The following is an 18,801-nucleotide window of genomic DNA, read 5'->3' as shown; positions in this document are numbered from 1 at the left end:
TCCCTAACCTTTTCCTTTTCCACAACCTCAGTATTGCATTAAGTGTAAAAAGTGATATACCAATGTCCACAGTGTCCTAGCAATTGAAGTCACCTCAGGGTGTAGGAAGTTGCTGTGTGACATCCCACAAGGGTATCTACTTGCTTATCTTAATCTGAAGAAGTGTTGTGAATTGTATTTGTGATTGTTGCATATTGCCCTTTCAAAAGAAGGCTTATTTAAAACTGACCGTTAAATAAATAATTATTCTACTAGAAAACCTTGAGTATAAGTGTTATTTGGATACCTGTCACTTTGGATCTCTATGCTGCATCTCTACAGCTCACATTTACCCCTTCTGAGATAAATCTGGGTGCTCAGTCACTCCACCAACTTGTGTAGTACAGACCTATACCTATAGGTGGGTTACCCATTACCAAGAGGACAAAGCTGGTGTAGTCTCCCACAGGATTACTACATACGATCTTGCCTAACACGCACTGATTGTCAATGTCTACAATCCACCAGGAGCAGGTTTTAGGGAATTATACAGGATGCTATACACAGATCTATTAGCAAGCTGGTCTAGGGGTGAAAATAGTGATATCATTTTGGGGGGCACTTTTAATTGCCATTGTGTTTGTACAGGTGACATTGCTAATGGGACGGCCCTTAGTAGCAGATGTACCATGAGGCGAAGCAATCCCAATTCAGAGGGTAAAAATTGGATAAAGTATGTAGAGAATTGGGACTCGTTAGGCAAGCTTGTATGCAGTACCCTGTGGGAGACTGCACCAGCCTTGTGCTCTTGCCAATAGTTAACCCAACCTTTGGTATAAGTCTGTACTACACAAGTTGGTAGAGTGGTAGATGACCGTTTCAAATATGTGAGACCACAATATGAACATTGTTAATGAAATCAGACTACATCCCGCGGCTGAATTTCCTATTTCCTGTTTCACTGCCCATCTAGTGATATCCTCTGACAAATCACTAGTTGGTTACAGTACTATAATGCATTGAGGTAAGTAGTCTCTGTACTTTTCAACTTTTAGTTTTCCAGCTTTCCCTCTCTAACTTACTCCTCGGCCTGTTTTCATGAACCACTTGGACCTGCGCTTCCTTTCGGTCAACACAGTTCATCATTTTTTGCACAGACTTTTTTCATTTCTGCTAGGCCAGCACACCTTTCTACTTAATACAACTGGTGGTGGGTCTAATAACTTTCTGATACAAGAGACAGACCTTGGGCCACCGATTCTGGGCCTGATTACCCAGCTCCACAGAGTAAATAATCCTCCCTGTTCCTAACCTCATACCTGGAATATAGTTATTCACTCTGTTCCATTTTAAAGTTTTTCAAACTGGCAATGCCGGGTTATTACTATTTTCTGTAAATATTTTATTTTTACCACTTCCTCTAGTGGCTGAATATAGAAAATCTCTTCCTGATGAAGGTGGTGCATCCCTCTTTTTCCACCGAAACGCCAATTGTGCCACTTTGTTGCTTGAGTACTTTAATGTACAGCCAGAACAATAGCCTGTGGCCCACCACGCTTGCACTAATTCACAAAAGCGGACAGCGTAGGCTTCTTCTTTTTATCATCCTCACCCTGGTTTTCAATAACCATGAGGATATTTATTGATAATGCTATTCATGTCTCTCTAAACGTAGTTTAATGAGGACCTTTTTCTGTCTGTTGGCATATCAGGATATTGCGACTAAACTACATATGAATTAGCCTGGGACAGTGAGTTAATTTAATGGTGCCCCAGCACTAACACCAATGTTTCAAAAATAACACTTTCTGGAAGCATAATGTTTGGTGCTCCCTTAATTCTATTTTTGTTGGTTTTGTTTTACATTGTATGTGCATATCTGTTAAATGCATGCTTTCAAAAGTGACATTGCTTTTGTTGAATTTGTCTTTGAAGAATTGACTGTGCTTTTCTAACAATCAGCTCCCTACCGGTGCATCTTCACACAAGTGTGTGTATGGAACAGGTTACTTACCTGTACATGTTGTTCTCCAGCATGGGTCTGGCATGGCATGCTCCTGAATATTCCCTGTTGTCAGGCTGGGAATCCTCAGTAAAGAGAAAATCAGTTTCAGTTTCGTTTCTGAACTGTCTTTCTACTAATAACCAATCACTGGTCTCTGGGTCATACTGCCCCAAGCCAATGACTGCCCTCTACCTAAGCCCCTCCTCTGGCAGCCATCTTCAGATCTGGTAGCACGTAAAGTGGCAGTAGGACCAAGAGAAGAGCCGCAGAGGGGTTGGGAGGGAGGGTTCGCATAAGAATCCATGCCCGATCCGTGCTGGAGAACCACAGTTACAGGTAAGTAACTTGTTCCTTCTCCAGCATGTGGTCGGGCATGGATTCACATGCTCATGAATACAAGAATACATAGCAATACACAAATGCACAACCACGGGAGGTGGCAAGGCTCAACATAAAGCATTTCAACAACTCAACATTAAGCTTCTCTTACCTCCTCACCAGGCTCACCTTCAAGCGAACAGGTTGCGCAGCACTGCCTGGCCGACTCTGGACTCCTCCCTGGAATCCCGGTCGACGCAGTAGAATCTTGTGAAGGTGTGTGTCGACCTCCATGTAGCAGCCCTGCAGATGTCCAGCAGGGGCACACCAGACAGGAACGCTGTAGTAGCAGCAATCGCTCTGGTTGAATGGGCTCTTGGACGGCCGGGCAACGGTCGGTTTGCCAATCAGTGACAGTGCATGATGCAGCCGGAGAACCATCTGGAATTGGAAGCCTTCGAGAGGGCCTTCCCTTGGTTCATAGGGCCAAAGTTCACAAACAGCTGTGATGTCATACGAAAACACTTTGTGCAGTACACGTAGAACTTCAGCGCTCTAGCCACATTCAGTGAGTGAAAAGTCCTCTCAGCCAGCGACAAAGGCGACGGGAAGAAAACAGGTAACACCAAGGGCTTGTTGAGATGGAAGTCCGACGGCACCTTGGCTATGAAGGAGGGAAGTGTCCTCAGCACTACCCTCGTCTCGTGGAAAGTCAGATATGGAGGTTTACAGGAGAGGGCCTGGATCTCTCCCACTCGTCGTGCGTAGGTGATGGCCACAAGAAACGCTGTCTTCCACAATAGGAACTTCAACGGAGCCGAATGTAGCAGCTCGAATGGCGGACCCATGAGCCTGGTCAGCACCACGTTCAGCTCCCACGCCGGGGCCGTAGCCTTCACCGGTGGGAACGAGCAGAACAGTCCTTTAATGAACTCCTTCACCAGGCGATGCGACCACAGCGACGACCGCCACAGAGTTCTGGTGTAGCGGGAGAACGCCGCCAGATGGATTTTGATGGAGGCATGAGCCAGCCCCACCTTCGCCAGTGACAGCAAGTACGGCAGCACTTGAGGGGCCGTAATCCGCAGTGGGTTGATCTTCTGTAAACGGCACCAGACAGAGAACCTCTTCCATTTATGTCCATAGCACCTAAGAGTCGAGGACGCCCTGGCCTTTGCAAGCACCTCCTTGCAGTCCGCCCGGATATCTCTAGTGCTGCAGGAGCCAGGCCTGCAGGTTCAGCGATCCTGGGTCGTGGTGTAGGATGGTGCCTCCTTCCCTGGCGAGAAGATCTGTGTCTGTCGGCAGTTTGACTGGAGGGGGACGCTGACATGTCCAGAAGGTCCGGGAACCAAATCTGCCTCGGCCACGCCGGTGCAACGAGGATCATCCTGCACCAGGACCGTCTGTGTTGGCGGATGAGTCGCAGTAGCAACGGCAACGGTGGGAACGCATACAGGAAAAGGCCGCCCCAGGGGAATGCAAATGCATCGCCCATGATCCCCGGCTGGGGAAACCTGCTGGCAAACTTCTGGCACTTGGTGTTCATCGCCGTCGCAAATAGATCGATCTGGGGAGTGCCCCATCATCGGAAAAGGAGATCCACCTGATACTCCCGAAGATCCCACTCGTGGCAAGAGCACAGCTCCCTGCTGAGTGAGTCAGCGATGGTGTTCTTTATTCCTGCCAGATGCAAGGGTACCAGGAACATCCCTTGGGCAACGGCCCAGTGCCACATATACTGCGCTTCCTTTGATAGGGCTGGGTATTTGGTGCTCCCCTGTTTTCCGGATGTAGAACATAATGGTGAAGGAAAGACCTGAGGGCCCAGAACACGGCCCGGAGCTCCAGGACGTTGATGTGCAGGGACCTCGCCTCTGGGAACCAAAGGCCTCTTGCGTTGAGATCTCTGGTATGCGCTCCCCATCCCTCCAAGGAGGCGTCCGTCGTCACTTTTCTTGATGCGATGGTGTCTGGAAGTCCATGCCCGCCGCGAGATGCACGCGGGTGCCCCACCACCGGATCGCTTGATGGAAAGTCTCATTGAGGGATATCTTGGCTACGAAGCTGCCCACCGCTTGCATCCAACGGGCGCCGAGGAACTCCTGCAGTGGCAGCATCTGCAACCTGCACAGATGCACGAGGTAGATGCACAATGACATCATGCCGAGCAGGGACTTTATGGACCTCACCCTGGCCACTTCCATGGTCAACAGCCATTGTACCTTGCCCAGGATGGCTTTCGTCCTCTCCTTTGACTGACGGTGAAGCCAACTGTACCACTGTGTCGAGTCTGGCTCCCAGGAACAGGGCGTCCTGCGACGGCACCAAGTGGGAATTGGCGAAGTTGATTGAGAATCCCAGATCCATGAGCAGGCAGACGGTCTTCGCTGTGTGATCGACGGCGAGTTCTCTTGACTTTGCTCGGATGATCCAATCATCCAGGTAGGGGTATACGTGGATCCCCTGCAGGCGCAGCCATGCTGCCACTGGTGCCAGACACTTGGTGAAGACCCTTGGCGCCGACATCAACCCAAAGGGCAGGGCCTTGAACTGGTAGTGCCGTCTTTGGACCACGAATCTTAGGAACTTTTGTGTATGGGGATGTGGAATCAGGCATCCTCCAAGTCCAACGACGACAGGAAGACGCCCTCCTCCAGTTGTCCCAGCACGTGCTAAAGAGTGACCATCCAGAACTTCCGGGACTTGATGTATTTGCTGAGGCGGCGAAGGTCTAGGATGGGCCGCCAGCTGCCGGTCTTCTTTCGGACGAGGAAGTACCGCAAGTATACTCCGGAGCCTCTTCGGGACGAGTTCTATCGTGCTTTTTTTTAGCAATGCTCGAACCTCCAGAAGCAGCTGTGGCACGTGGTTTACCTTTCTGGCCACAGGTGCTAAACGGGGACACTTTCTTTGGAACTCCAGCATGTGCCCGTGGGCCAGGGCAACTAGCACCCAAAGGTCAGTGGAGATGGACTCCCACACACTGAGGAAATTCGCCAGCTGGCCACCCACCGGGGCGCTCGGGTGGGGGCCCGACGTCACGGCCGGTTCAATATTGCTTCACCAAGGCCTTGCCACCTTGGCGACGACGACAGTGTCTCCGGCCTTGCTGCGGCCTCTGTAGGCTTCCTGCAACGAGGAGCGGGCCGCCTGGCGGTACGGTGAGGAACTGCCACTGAATCCTTTGGAGGCACCTTAAGACTTTCCTCCAGAGGTCCGAAAGGACGGCCGTCATTGATGGAGAGAACCCAGGGCCTGGGCTGTCTCGGTGTGCGCCTTGATGGCCTGCAGTGACTCGTCCACGGCCTTGACGAACTGGTTGTTCCCGTCGAAGGGCATGTCCAGTACCCTGATCTGTACGTCCTGACGGAAATCGGTGGCCCTGAGCCAAACGCGCCGGCGAAGGCAAACGCTGTTGCCCATCTGGCAAAAGCCGGTGTCGGTGAGGTCTCTGGCTACCGGGAGGGCGTTGTCTGACGCCAACTCGCCTTCCTGCAGGATTTCAAGGGCTTCTGCCCTCTTGTCGTCTGGGAGAAGTCCAGGAGGGGAGCGATCTTGAACCACAGCTCCCTGTCATAACGTGCAACTATCACGAGGGCATTGGCTGCCTTGAGAGTCGTCGCTGCAGATGAGATGACCCGTCATACCATGGCGTCCAGTTTCTTCCCCTCGCCCTAAGGTGGGGAAGTTGAAGCCGATGTCGTCGCCCCTGCCGATTTCTTCTTGGCTGCCGCGGAGACCACCGAATCCGGGGACGGCTGTGCCCTGAGGCACATAGGAGCAGAGACTGGGACTCGGTACTTCTTCTCGTACCGGTCCTTCTTTGCAGGGGCCGTGGACCGGTTCTTCAGCAGGGACAGTCCTTCGTCCCAGATGTCGTCCAGTAACAGGACTGAGAGGACGGTCTACCTCTTGGCCTCCCGTCGTTGGTAGAGGAAACCTTCCTTCTTCTGCTCTTCAGGGCATAGCTGGAAAAGCTATGATGCCCTGGCGATCATGGAGTGGAAGGAGCCAATTTCATCGGGAGGGCAGGCCCGGGCAGGGGGTGATGGGAGATCCGTCCCATTGTCACCACCGTCGTCGTCCGTCCCCGTTGTCGCCGTCTCTGTTCCCGTATCATCCCTTGGTCGAGGGGATAGAGGTGAAGGATGGAAAGGATGGGGAGGATGGATTCACCTCCACTTGTTCGGTGGGCTTCCCGACGGTCCAGGTGCCACTGGATCGTCCCCTGGGGGTAAGGGCAACCTTGTCCTTATCTCCATACACAGGGTCTGCAAAGCCATCAAAATTGCTTCTGAATTGTCCTGTGGCGTGGGCAACGGTTGCGACAGCTCATCCTCGGAGGTGGTATCTGTGTCTGTTAGGGCTACCATGGCACCCCTCTTTCTTGTCCCAGGGTTTCACGGGGGTCTTCTCAATAGGCTGGAAAGATGATTCCCTCTGGCGTGGCAGGGAAACTCTAGGCCCGGAAGTCACCTCCACTGGGGTAGCCTCCACAGGCTTCGCCAGGAGTGCCATAACTCCTTCAATCGAGGCCTTTTTTCGGGTGAATCAGGGCTTTCACGACCTTGGGCGTGTCTGAGGCCTTCACCATAGGGGGAGGGTCACCGCCTCGCACCCCCCTTGGCTTTCTCTGTCGGGATCGACCGGGGCTTCTCCCGAAGCTTACCTGGGTTCTACGACTTCCTTTTCCCCAAGCCAGAGCGTTGGCTCATGGATGATGGCATCAGTAACATTACGCCCTGCCTGGCAGCCGAGGAGCCCAAACCAACGGCGCTCCCGGAGCCCACGAACTCGGAGTGCTTTTCCTTTTGTTCAGCCCACGTCGCAGGAGCACCCTCAAAGGTCTTAGAAGACCGCTCGGGACCTCTTCTTCTCACCTGCTGCTGGGCTCTTTACCTCCAGCCAGTCAGTGAGTCATTTACGACGGTCCTTCATGGTCCGGACGGACATGTTCTTGCAGAACGCACAGTCCTCCTCCACGTGCAACTTGTCGGCGTGTAGGCAGTAGAGGCCCGATAATGCTCGTCCTCAAAGATGTTCTGCAGTCCACATCCTGGGCAGTTCCTGAACAGTTTGGATCCAGTAGGCGTTGAATCTCCTTTGTCTTGGGCCATGTCCGAATCAGGGTAGGCCTCAAAGGTTTTCCGGAATCCTCCAAGAAGTGTAATTCGATGAAAATCCGCCCTTGAGGGGTGTAGAAAATTCTGAAACGGGTCCCCGTTGATCAGAAGAAGAATCGGTGGAGCTTGAGGCTCAAATTGACCGAGAAAATAAGAGTAAACTCTTCGAAAAAAACGCAATACGCAGTAAAAGCTCGAGATTTACAGCTCAAGGACTCCCAACACTTGAACGTGCGGTAAAAATCTGAAGATGACTGCCCGAGAGGCGCTTAGGTAGAGGGCAGTCATTGGCTGGGGGAAGTATGACCCAGAGAGCAGTGATTGGTTATTAGTAGAAAGACAGTTCAGAAACGAAACTGAAACTGATTTTTTCTTTACCGAGGATTCCCAGCCTGACGACGGGGAATATTCATGAGCATGTGAATCCATGCCAGACCCCATGCTGGAGAAATATGAATTTACCTCTTTCATCTTTTTGTTTGTTAATTTTTTTCTCATGCATAACCATACTTTGTTTACTGGCAGTGTGTTCATCTATTTTGAGACATTCCTTTTTTTAAATAAATGTTTAATAATGAATATACCTAATATTCTTTTTCTTGTTTCATAATTTTGGTTTTCATGAAAATATAGTCATGTTAATAACCACAGGTAGTATGCTTTTACAAACTATGTGATTCAATCACTGCTAGATGTACTAGTAAATGTAATAAACATATTAACTACTTAATTTTTCTCTACACGGGAACACCATTTTGTCATACCTACTAGAGTGCCTGAGCAGCCAGGCTTATATCAAGAGCGGTCAATGTGCGCTGTGGGTTATAACAGAGTTTCACAGTGACAGGTATTTAAATAAACACTTACACTCAAGGTTTCTTGATTAAACAATTATTTATTAATTTAACAGTCAGTTGAATAAGCCTTCTTCAGAAGGGAGCAAGACATGTAACACTTTAATATACTTCAAAATGCACACTCAGTTCCTACACCCTCAGGTGACTTTAGCAACTAGGACACTGTGGACACTAATATATCACTGGTACATTTAGAGCAATACTGAGTTTGCTGTCAAGAAGGAAAAGGTTGAGGAGAAAATCAATGGTTAACAAGTTTTTTAAACTGGTAAGTACTTTTTAACCCCAAATGCAATGTAGATTAACCCTTTCCCAGTTATACAAATAAAGAAAATATGCCTTTAAGGAGGGACAGATCAAACCACAAAGTCAGAGGTTAGAAGAGTCTATCAGGAAACCAGGACAGCCAATGTCACTTGAGCAAAGTCTAGGGGAAATGAAGTTCTTCTTGAAGGTAAGTAAAAAGTCTTGCACAATGTTATAGAGGGTTTTTGTTGCAAAAGAAATCCCAGTTGGGACACAAGCTTGGAGGCTTGTGAAAGGCAGAGCTGCAAGCAACTGTACAAAAGGCAGTAATGCAGGTGTCAATTGAGAGCAAGCAAACTACACAGCAGGAGGTAAATACCCCTTAGTTCCCAGTACCTTAGGTCTGAAGAAATTGGTTCTAGCTGGCTTCTGTTCCTGTTGTAGTATGGCAGATCCTGTTGTTCCTGGGCCTCAGTCATTGGGACAAGAGGGAAGACGTCTGGGGACTCCTGCACTAGGATTCGAAGGTCGGCAGCAGCAATGGACAAAGTTCAGATCAGCAGCACTTTGCGGTTTCAGCTTCTCGTGAATAGCACAACTGCGGTTCTTGGACCCAATTTGGACTTTCCTTGCTTCTGGGGTCCAGTACTCTGTTGAGGTGGCTCCGGCTTGGTCAGCCCTGCTTCTACAGAGTCCGGAGGATCTTCCTTGAGCTCGAGTCCAGCTTCGGCAGTGAACCCCGCCAAAGACAAAATGAACAATGGGACCAAACCTGATTTGGCATGCAGGGTAAATCTCAAAAAGGACCTTTACAAAAAGAAATGGCGAAAAAAGAAAACCAGGGCCATTCTGACAAAATAGGCACCCATGGGTGCAATATATCAGCTGAGGATTCAGCCTGCGGTAAAAACGCACAATGGTAGGAAAAAGTAAACCACTGCCACCAGCCATTAATTGTAGAAAGGGTAACCTAAAAATGTTGCATGAGAAAGTAGGCAAAGGGGATACACTAAGCAACCCCTCTAGCACTCTATGTAAGATTGTGTGTGCTGGGTCTACAAATTTACAAGAGGTATGTAAAGTCAATTTCACTTTACTGCTCTTGGAAACAGTAGTTAATCCAAGAGAAGGTGTTTAAACCTTTGGGAAATCTGAAAGACTTCCCGGTGCCACTGCACTGAAGGTGCTGTGTGAGACAATGTAAAAAGATGATGCCTATGGAGTTTGTCAGACTCCAAAACCAAAAGAAACACAGTGTTCAAATCAAAGTAAAATACATGAGAGAGTGGGAAAAAGGTCTCACTCTCTCCAGGGTAAAAATGAAAAGTCCTAAAGTCCAGCAAAAGAGCTCAGGGTCTCTAAGGTAGAAGGGAATGAGCACATTTCTGAGAATTCTCCACAACACAAGGACATTGATATGTTTGACATGTTGAGGTTTGTGTCCAGGTGGATCCCAGGCGGTTTTACATGTTTCGAGATAGGGATATTGTGGCCGTCTATGGTGAAGGTTGAGAAGGAGAGATCAAGTTTCTTCAGGCGATTAGGGGAACCTACGATGAGCAGTTCCGTTTTTTCATCGTTGAGGCATAGGTTGTGATAGGCCATCCAGTTCTGGATGATGCCATAGATCCAATTTATGGTGGGGGTGTCTTGGGAGTGGTTGCCCGTGATGGAAAAAAGAATCTGTGTGTCATTGGCGTAGTTGGTTTATGGGATGACGAGATTGTCTAGATGTTTGATTAGGGGGTTAGTGCATATATTGTAGAGTGTGGGGGTGATGCAAGAACCTTGGGGAACACTGTAGGGAACAGGAATCGGGTCGACAGCAGCTTACCTAAGACGACTCTGGATGTGCGGCCACTCAGGAAAGAGTTTTCCAGTTGGCAGCCTCTGGGGAGAATTGGAATTTTGTGTGCGCTGCTGGCATAAGATGTCATGGTTGACGAGATCAAAGGCAGTGGAGAGGTCGAGGAGGAACTAGGTTGCCTGGGTCACAAATACTGTCAAGTTTTACATTGAGATCGAGGAGCGCTATTTCTGTTTTGCGGTTGGGTCTGAAACCAGACTGCAGAGAGCAAAGCACATTGTACTGTTTGAGGAAAGATTGGATCTGGGCATAGGCTATAAGGTCCAGGATTTTGAGGAGAAAGGGGACTGTAGTGATGGGACAGTAGTTTGTGAGGAGGGTGGGGTCAAGGGTGGGTTTCTTGAGTAGTGTGGGGTTCCTGTAGCAAAGGAAGCATTTCTGAAGTCAGTGATGATGGGGATGAGTGTCTCGAAGGGTTCCCTTTCTCTGGTACTCTCCAGATTCTTAAACAATCATCTCCCCTCAGCCCCCACCCCCGTCTGTGATTATTAGCCTCCATTCTAAAAACCTTACTATCCTCTCACTGACTGAGGCCAACTTTCAAATTGATTGGATAATTGGTTTCCTACTCAAAGATAGGAGAAAGAAGTCTTTAAAAGGTGTGCCATTGTTTTGGAATTCTTTCACCGGGTCTCTCGGTGCAGGAGTTAGAGTTGGTTTTCAGCTCTGCTCCTCCCTTGCAGGGAAAAAAGTATGGGGGATTTCAGGTATTTGACCTGCCATCACCAGGACAGGAACACCTCTAGTAAGTTTCCCACCTGTGAAACATTGCTTTTCCTTTGGGAATGAAAATGTGTTCTACTTAACTGCTTTAGCTTTCGGGGGAGAGGGAAAGGTATTGTCCTTTATAAGCATGGTTGCTGGGAGAGGGAGGGTTAGAATGAGTTAGGATTTTCCCTTCAAGTGTATTGTCCAAGGAGTCTCTCTGAATGTGCTAGTTGTTCCACATAACATACATTCCTCTGAATCCCTGGTAGTCCCTTCCAGAATCTGTTCTGGGGGTTGGAGCTCTAACCTTAATGCATCCTGGGGGATGCAGTCCACAAAAACCAGTTTCTTTGGAACCTGGTAATTAACAAGTAGTTATTCTCTCCGGGGGTCCAGAAGAGTTCAGTGATGATCTGCCTAATATTCTGGGTGTGATTTAGAGAGACTCCGCTGGTATGTTCTTTGAGGTAGTCTGCAAGAGCTCACCCCCTCTTGTGCATCAATTTTTCTCCTGGCAGCGGAGAACATTTAGGATGGATAGATTGGAGTAAGCCTCGGGGTCCCTGCAGTCATACTCTTAGGTAGAAATTGAACAGGATACAAGGTTGGCACTTTTACTTTGTCACATAGGACTCCAACACTATGCACAAACTCTGATTTCACCACAACATTGTAGCAACAAAAAAGTCAACAAATCAAAGACCACCTGGAAAGGGATAGACTAATTGTGCCTAAACCATCTAAAGAAGTAACACCTACACACACTCTGCATCGTTATTGACTGCTTTCTGCCCATTACTTGCTTTCTACAATCAACTCCAGCAACCCATCAGGATCTCTAGAATATCCATTCCCACAAACATCTACAAATTGACAAGCATCAAGACTAGCGCCTGCCTTCCTATCCTTTCTCAAATCCTCAAGGTAGGGTAGGTTTCCGCTCACTTTAAAAACAGACTTCATAAAACCTCTCCTTGTGCGCAGTGTGTTTTGGTGAGCCTGAGACTGTCCAGGAATCGTACTCAGGCTGTTTTCTGTTTACAGGAGTCTTTCTACCATTGCTTTGCTGCTACCTGGAGGCAGCAGTGCATAGACTGCAACACACGTGGAGCGCGCGGTGTGCACAGTTTGTTTTGGTGTTTGGGTGTGAGGGCTTTGAGGATGTCCAACGATCAACGCTCGCTCTTAGAAAACCGGCTTCATAATCCCAGGTCACGAGCGGAGCGGCCCATCCACCCACAGACCAGACTTCAATTGCGGCGCTGAAACTCTGTGTCATCCACTAAACAACTAAACGCGCCGCTTTAGGATCCTTCGAGACTAACCAAATAAGTGCCATCATTATGGATCCAGAACTTCCTCACTCGTTTGGGCTAGGGCTTGGGAAGGCCTGTGCACCCAACTCCATGCAACACACAAGTCCTCCCCAATACCCTGAACAGCCCCCAACAGCCACCCCCAAGCCACCCTCAAGCACCGCCCCCCAGCTCGATATCACATCCTCACGGGTTGCGGCTCTTTGCCACCTGTCAAGCTGTACCACAGGCCTGTGCACGCCCGGGGTGCCCAAGGAGGGTGCGCCTGTGGCCGCCAGGGTGTGTAGTGGAGGACTCAGTGTGGAGCCGCTTGCTCTCTCTTCTGTTGCTGGCTCGTGGGGGACCGGCCAGGCATCTGTGAGTGAGCTGAGCTGCTCTGCGCTCAGGGCGACGAAATCGGCAGAAACGAAGAATCAAGGGGAGAACAACCAAAGGGGGAGGGGGCATACGGGGCGAACATACCGCCATTGAGGATTCTGGCATGGCGTGCTCAGACCAAGTTGAGACTACACGCTGACAAAGGGGGTCTGCAGATGCACCTAAATTGCCCAGAGAATACTGAAACATCCTCATCTGACAGACCTGATGGATGTGCAATAGAAGAGAGTCTTCCTTTGCTCCCGGACCTTCCTCCTAACGCATGTGCCACACCCCCTGCAAATGAAGACAAAGTCTTCTGTCATGCCTCTCATCCTGCTCTCCTGGACAATGGCAGCTTGAAGGGCAAAACTGATGATAGTAATAGAAGAAACTCTTTGGACGTGGTCAACAAAATACTATATGACCTGTTGCAAATAAATAAAACCTGTAATTCTGCCAGTAAAGATGGCGGTGCAGACTTGAGTGCACAACCAACACTAATGGAAGCTGCTGTAAGCATCGCTGATGTCATGAGAGAAACCTGATGTGGTGAGACACCAACATAATGGAAAAGTGGACAGGTCAAACGTAGACGGATTGGAAACAGCTCGTCACCGAAAATCAGCTGTTCCCAAGTTAAAAACATCAAGATACCAGATGCGACACAGGAGCAAAAGACACCCCAGTTCAAAAGTCAAAGGTGTGGCATCAACAAATCTAAATCTTAATCATCTGAGTCCCCTTCAACGGATTCGTCAATTATGGAACTCCACACAACTGAAATGGAATCCAATGATCGCTGCGAGCTTCTAAAAAACATTAGTCTTCTTCCTACTTTTAACCCCACTGACTAACTGAATCCCCTCTAAAATCTTTCACCATTTTACACTACACACTCAAATATCACACAGATGGCCACCACAAGTTCAGCCTTTAACATTACATTAGCAAGCTGTAACTAAAACTCCTGTTATCACACCTCTCCCCACATCAGCTGGTAACATTACCCAAATCTTGTATAGTCAACTCAGATCTTGGGCTCTCTCTTCCGGTACAGATCTCCAAAGATCCCTGCCACACCCATAAAAGCATTCTGGCACATAGCATCAGACGTTCACCCATCAACCCCACAGGCTTGGCAACTGCCTCCCTCGCGACCACACTAGTAACCAGAGCCACACACAGAAAGGCCAACAGCCTAAGGAGAATGGGTGCTAGACAAGACCATATTACTCACAGATTAGTAAGATGTTTTGTAGGAAAGCAAAATAAAAAGCGGCCCATTCAGAACGGCGATTACACAGTCAATCCACCAACTTACCTTCCCCTTAACTTGAGCATAAATAATTGACCTCTGACCATGGAAAATGGCATTTGGGAGCTGGGAGAATAGAGTTGATTCCAGTCCTGGAGGAAGGGTCCAATTCAGAGAGACATCTGTAACTACTGGCTGAAGGGAACACTTTAGGGTCCTGAGAACCTGCAAGAGGATTGGATAGGTATTACTGTTGAGGGAGGCATCTGAGAAGAAAGACTGATGTTATGTTCGACACTGCATATGTAGAGATAGGGGAGAGGGTGGAAAAATATTGAAAGAATGAAGGTAAGAGTAAAAAAATAAAAAGGACAATGCAGACTATAAATAGGATAGCAAGAAGCATTGTTAGCAATATGGAGATGACATGTTAGAATGAGGGGTTTACAAGGAACAAAGAATGATTTTAGAAAAGCAAAGGCAAGTGAAAAGCGATATTGAAGGGAGGAAAATTATGGAGTGTTTGGCAAGCCAGATGAAGGACTCCGACCAGAGGACATGTTACCAAAGGGTTTTATTTATGTTATCCCCATTGTTACAAGAGGAGTTCCCTCCCTAACAACTATATTAAGGGTTCCCACCAATAGTCAAAATAACAGAAATGGTCCTCTGTCCAAACCTATCCTCTAAACTGGCCCTAACACTTAGGAAAAATATAAAGGAAAACTAGACAGAATGTCCTGCCTATGGAGTTCACCCCAAACTCCTTCAGCGCTTCCAGGAATCTCTCCTAGTTTCAGATCCAATGCTTATCAGTAGAAAACCATTCTCCTCCATTTAACAGTTCTTATCCACCTGTCAAAGGTCCAAAAGTCTCAATTTTACCGAATAACATGTGAAATTCCTGAAAAGATCAAATGTATAAGTTGCTGTTGGAGGAGGGATATGTCCTTAATCGCTCTCCACCACTTTGGTGGGTTTTGCCCCACTAGGTTCACAAATTGGTTGTCTCTGCGTTCCCCTTGAATGTGTTCTCCACTTGTCTTATACAGAATCTCTGGCTCCCTTGGGATTCTCTGTCCCAATGTCTCACTTATGTCCAGGGGTATTGGTAACCCCTCTTTACATATGCATCTCTTGGTTTTTGATAGTTTTTGTGAACGGTTCGGCTAATTACTATATTCAGGTTTTTTGGGCTCCTATAACCATTCTTGTAACTCAGTTCTCTCTCTCTCTCCATGCTTTTATGACCCTTGTATGGGGTTAAGGTAATTCTTCCTTCTTCCCTTTTTGCTCTCTGGTCTATCCACTCCCCTCCACTATGAGGAACCCGAGTACCTTCTATGTCACAGGGTTTGCTCCAGTGAGGCAGCGTCTGCTCAGTAGCAGTGGCTTTCTCCATCGCTTCCTGGTGTTCCGTTAGGGAAGAATTGGTGCAGTCATACTGTGTGAGACTACACAAGACTTATCTGCTTGGTATTAAGTAACCCACCTTTTGGTATATGTCTGTACTACACAATTTGTTTATATGACTGAACAGCCAGGCCTATCTCAAGAGGGGCAAATGTGAGCTGTACAGATGAAATCAGTCAATACAAGTAACCAAGTAACACTTACACTCAAGGTTTCAGTTATAAATACTTATTTATTTAACCTCAGTTTTAAATAAGCTTTCTTTAAAAAGGCAATCTTTTGTAACAGTTCAAGTAAACTTTTGGTAATACTTTTCAGAATCAATAAAGCTGGTGAATACTCTTTGGGGATGCTCACTAAATTTCTCATACACCCTGAAGTGACTTCAGTTACAAGGATAGTATTTGCATTTATATATCACACCATCATACTTTGTAGACTTTGAGGTGCAGAAAGGAAGGATTAAGGAAAGTAAAAAGGTTATAACAGTTTCTTAGAATGTGAGGACAATTGTAATCCTCCAATGAAGTCTAGGTAAGCCTTTCCCAGCAGTAAAAGTGTTCAACAATTCACAACCTATGAGGGAGAAGCAATGCCAAAGTCATTGGATTAGGAATAGTGCCTTTAGGGAGCCACGACAGCCAAAGTCATTTGGACAAAGTCTATAGTTCTGATGTACTTCTTGGATGAAAGACTTGCACAAAGTTGGATAGTTCAGATAATCACTGTATAGTGAGACAGCACAACTTAAGGTAAGAAGGTAAGTACCCCAAAGCCCAAACAGTACCCCTGGTTAGAAGAAAAGTGGTCCAGCTGGATTCCGTCTTGCTACAGCCAAGCAGACCCTGGTTCCTGAGCCTCTGTCGCGGGGACAAGAGGGAGGACATCTGGAGGGCTCCTGTGGCAGTACTCTGGAAGGTCGTCGGTAGCTACGGGCTCTCTTCGATTCAGCAACACTTTGCGGTTTCAGGGCTTTGCAAACAGCACTGATGCAGAACGGTTGACACCAGTTGGACGTTCCTTGGTCTCTCGGTCCGGCACTATGGTGATGGGCCTCTGGATCTGGATTTGCTGCTTCTGGGGGGTCATTAGGAGGATGCTGGAGCTTTTAGCCGGATTTGTTGCATGGCAGACGTTTCACTCGGTAATGGACACTCAACCCCTGGCATTAGGCTTCCGCAGCAATGGAGATGCACAGCAAGTCGGGGATTGCGCCAAAGTGTAGTTCATCTCGGTGTTAGTTGCTCCCACTAACTCAAGGGGAGAAGTCGTTCCGTCCAGAGCTTCTCTGTTGAGGTGAAAAAGGAGGTCAGCACAGCAGCAGGTCTTCACCAGGAAATTCAAGGTCCAGGAGGTTGCAGCAAGCTTCTCTTCACGGTTTCTTTGTCAGATGTTTCTTCCAGTGGTCGACTCTGCCTGTTGTCCCAAGAACCTTGCCTTTTAAGCACGTTTTCCCATTCATGGACAGCCTAGGCTGTCAATCACACATCAGGGTAGCTGTCCTTTAAGGACATCATAAAAATGGTTGTGTAGAGCCCTCTTTTTTGTTAATGGGGGACTGACTAATGAGGGACCTCAGAAATAGCATACAACAACAATTGAGTTCAGGGTACCCCACCCTTCCACACTGATGTGGCTAGATGCAAGCTACAACCAAAACTGTCACTCATCAACTTGAACGGTTAAAACCAAATGTATTAACAACTAGTATAAAAAATACACACATTTCAGACAGACATGTACAAAATGTAACATGACAATCAATACACTATCAAAACCAGCACTCAGAGTGCCATCTTGCGAGACCTATCATAATATGTACAACATAGTAAAAATACCCTCTGTAAGTGTAGTTAGTAATAGTGTCAAAGATAATTGCACTACACAAGTCAACCTCTATCCAAACCAAGGTCAGCTACACCTAAAGGAACACTTTTCAGGAATGGCACACAGCTATTCTAGGCAGATACAACTTAATGTTGTAATCTACTATTACAGTTGATTTCAGATCAGTGCAACACAGATTGAGGTAAGCAATAACTCTAACTTGTTTTAGGATGGCACACACCAAACACAAGGTAAGTAACACCTAAATACCCTTTAAAGAGGCTACCAGCAACCTAAGGTAAGTATAACCTTAGGCAGACTTATTCTGGGCAGGCTAACAACAAGTCAGAAGAAACAAGACCTAATTGGGGACCCTCATACATTTATCCCAACAGGAATAGTAAAGTTAAACCAACAGCATTACTTTTGGGGAAGAGGCACAACCAATTTAAAGGTGAGTAACTTAATCTTTTATATACTTTTCAGAATAGTGCAACATACATTCAAGGTAAGTAACAACTTTTGTAACTGCTCACTCTCAGAGTTACAGTTACCAACCAACTTCTTTTACAAGTAAGTGACGTTTGCACACTTGTTCTTCTTTTCAAGGCAGAAACCTTTTCTTATCCAGTATTCCCTTATTCTATAGCATGAGTTCACTCAGAGGCAGTAGAGGGACCCTAGTGGTCTAGGTGCCAGCTGTAGGCAGGGAGAGATGGGGTTCAGTTGCAGGTAAAGTCAGAGTTCCAGAGGAAGACTTTTCAAACAAGTAAGTATTTCACTTTGAAGTTAATTCAGTGTCCAGGGACTTCAGAGAAGTCACCCTAGGAGATTTCCGCAGTGGGCCTTTGTGAACTGGATGAGCGGCCTCCCAATCACAGTAAACACCCCAAAGCTATACAGAAATCGCAAGTGCTTAAGGTAGGTAAAATTTCCCAGCCAAAACTGTACCTCAGCACAGAAGAAGAGTTGCAACAGGAGGACTTCAGGATATGCAACCAAAAACCCAATTGATGGATTCCTTTGTCAAGAAGACGGAAGACAGGACTTATGAAGCAGGGATCACAGGAGACGGCTCCAGGCAAGTGCCTCCTCGTGGCTGGAGGCGGCGTTGTGGATTTGGCACCTTTTCAAGAGCACAGAAGAAGACAGAATATTGTTGGTCAGATTCTCGTCATTTGGAAGGACCAGCACCCTGGTGAAGGGATTTCTTGGATCTATATCGTGCCTCTGGAGATCCAGCATGATGCCCAGGAAGTTTCAGCGAGATTCATAATTCGGAAGCTCCTGCACAGCACAATGGTTCAAGGTCCCAGGGTATAGCAGCCTGCAAGGTCGCAGAAAATGTGGGATGGCTCAAAATGCAGGTCTTCTTGAGTCTAGTGGGTCTCACCAGGCTCTAGGTCGGGGTTGTCGTTTTCAAAGTCCCCAGGTCGATTGGAAGGAAGGGCCACAGTAGGCTCAGGTTACACAGCAGGCTCTGTGGTCACGGGAAATCGTCTCAGCTACGGTTTCTTCATCTTC

The 18,801-nt window shown here is 47.6% G+C and overlaps 1 protein-coding gene across 3 annotated transcripts in view; it reads right to left on the bottom strand.

The window, feature by feature from the left end:
• Positions 1 to 18,801, bottom strand: part of LOC138528751 (von Willebrand factor A domain-containing protein 5A-like) — an 880,743-nt gene that overhangs the window by 321,662 nt on the left and 540,280 nt on the right. For all 3 annotated transcript variants that reach the window (XM_069640621.1, XM_069640622.1, XM_069640620.1), the window contains exon 12: positions 14,104 to 14,262. In XM_069640621.1, coding sequence (XP_069496722.1) covers positions 14,104 to 14,262 — 159 coding nt within the window. The remainder of the gene's footprint in view (positions 1 to 14,103; positions 14,263 to 18,801) is intronic.

The sequence above is a fragment of the Ambystoma mexicanum genome, chromosome 7q (genome assembly GCF_040938575.1).
Source record: "Ambystoma mexicanum isolate Mex_15411 chromosome 7q, UKY_AmexF1_1, whole genome shotgun sequence".
NCBI classification, from domain to species: Eukaryota; Metazoa; Chordata; class Amphibia; order Caudata; family Ambystomatidae; genus Ambystoma; species Ambystoma mexicanum.
This window is presented reverse-complemented; position numbering and strand designations above follow the sequence as displayed.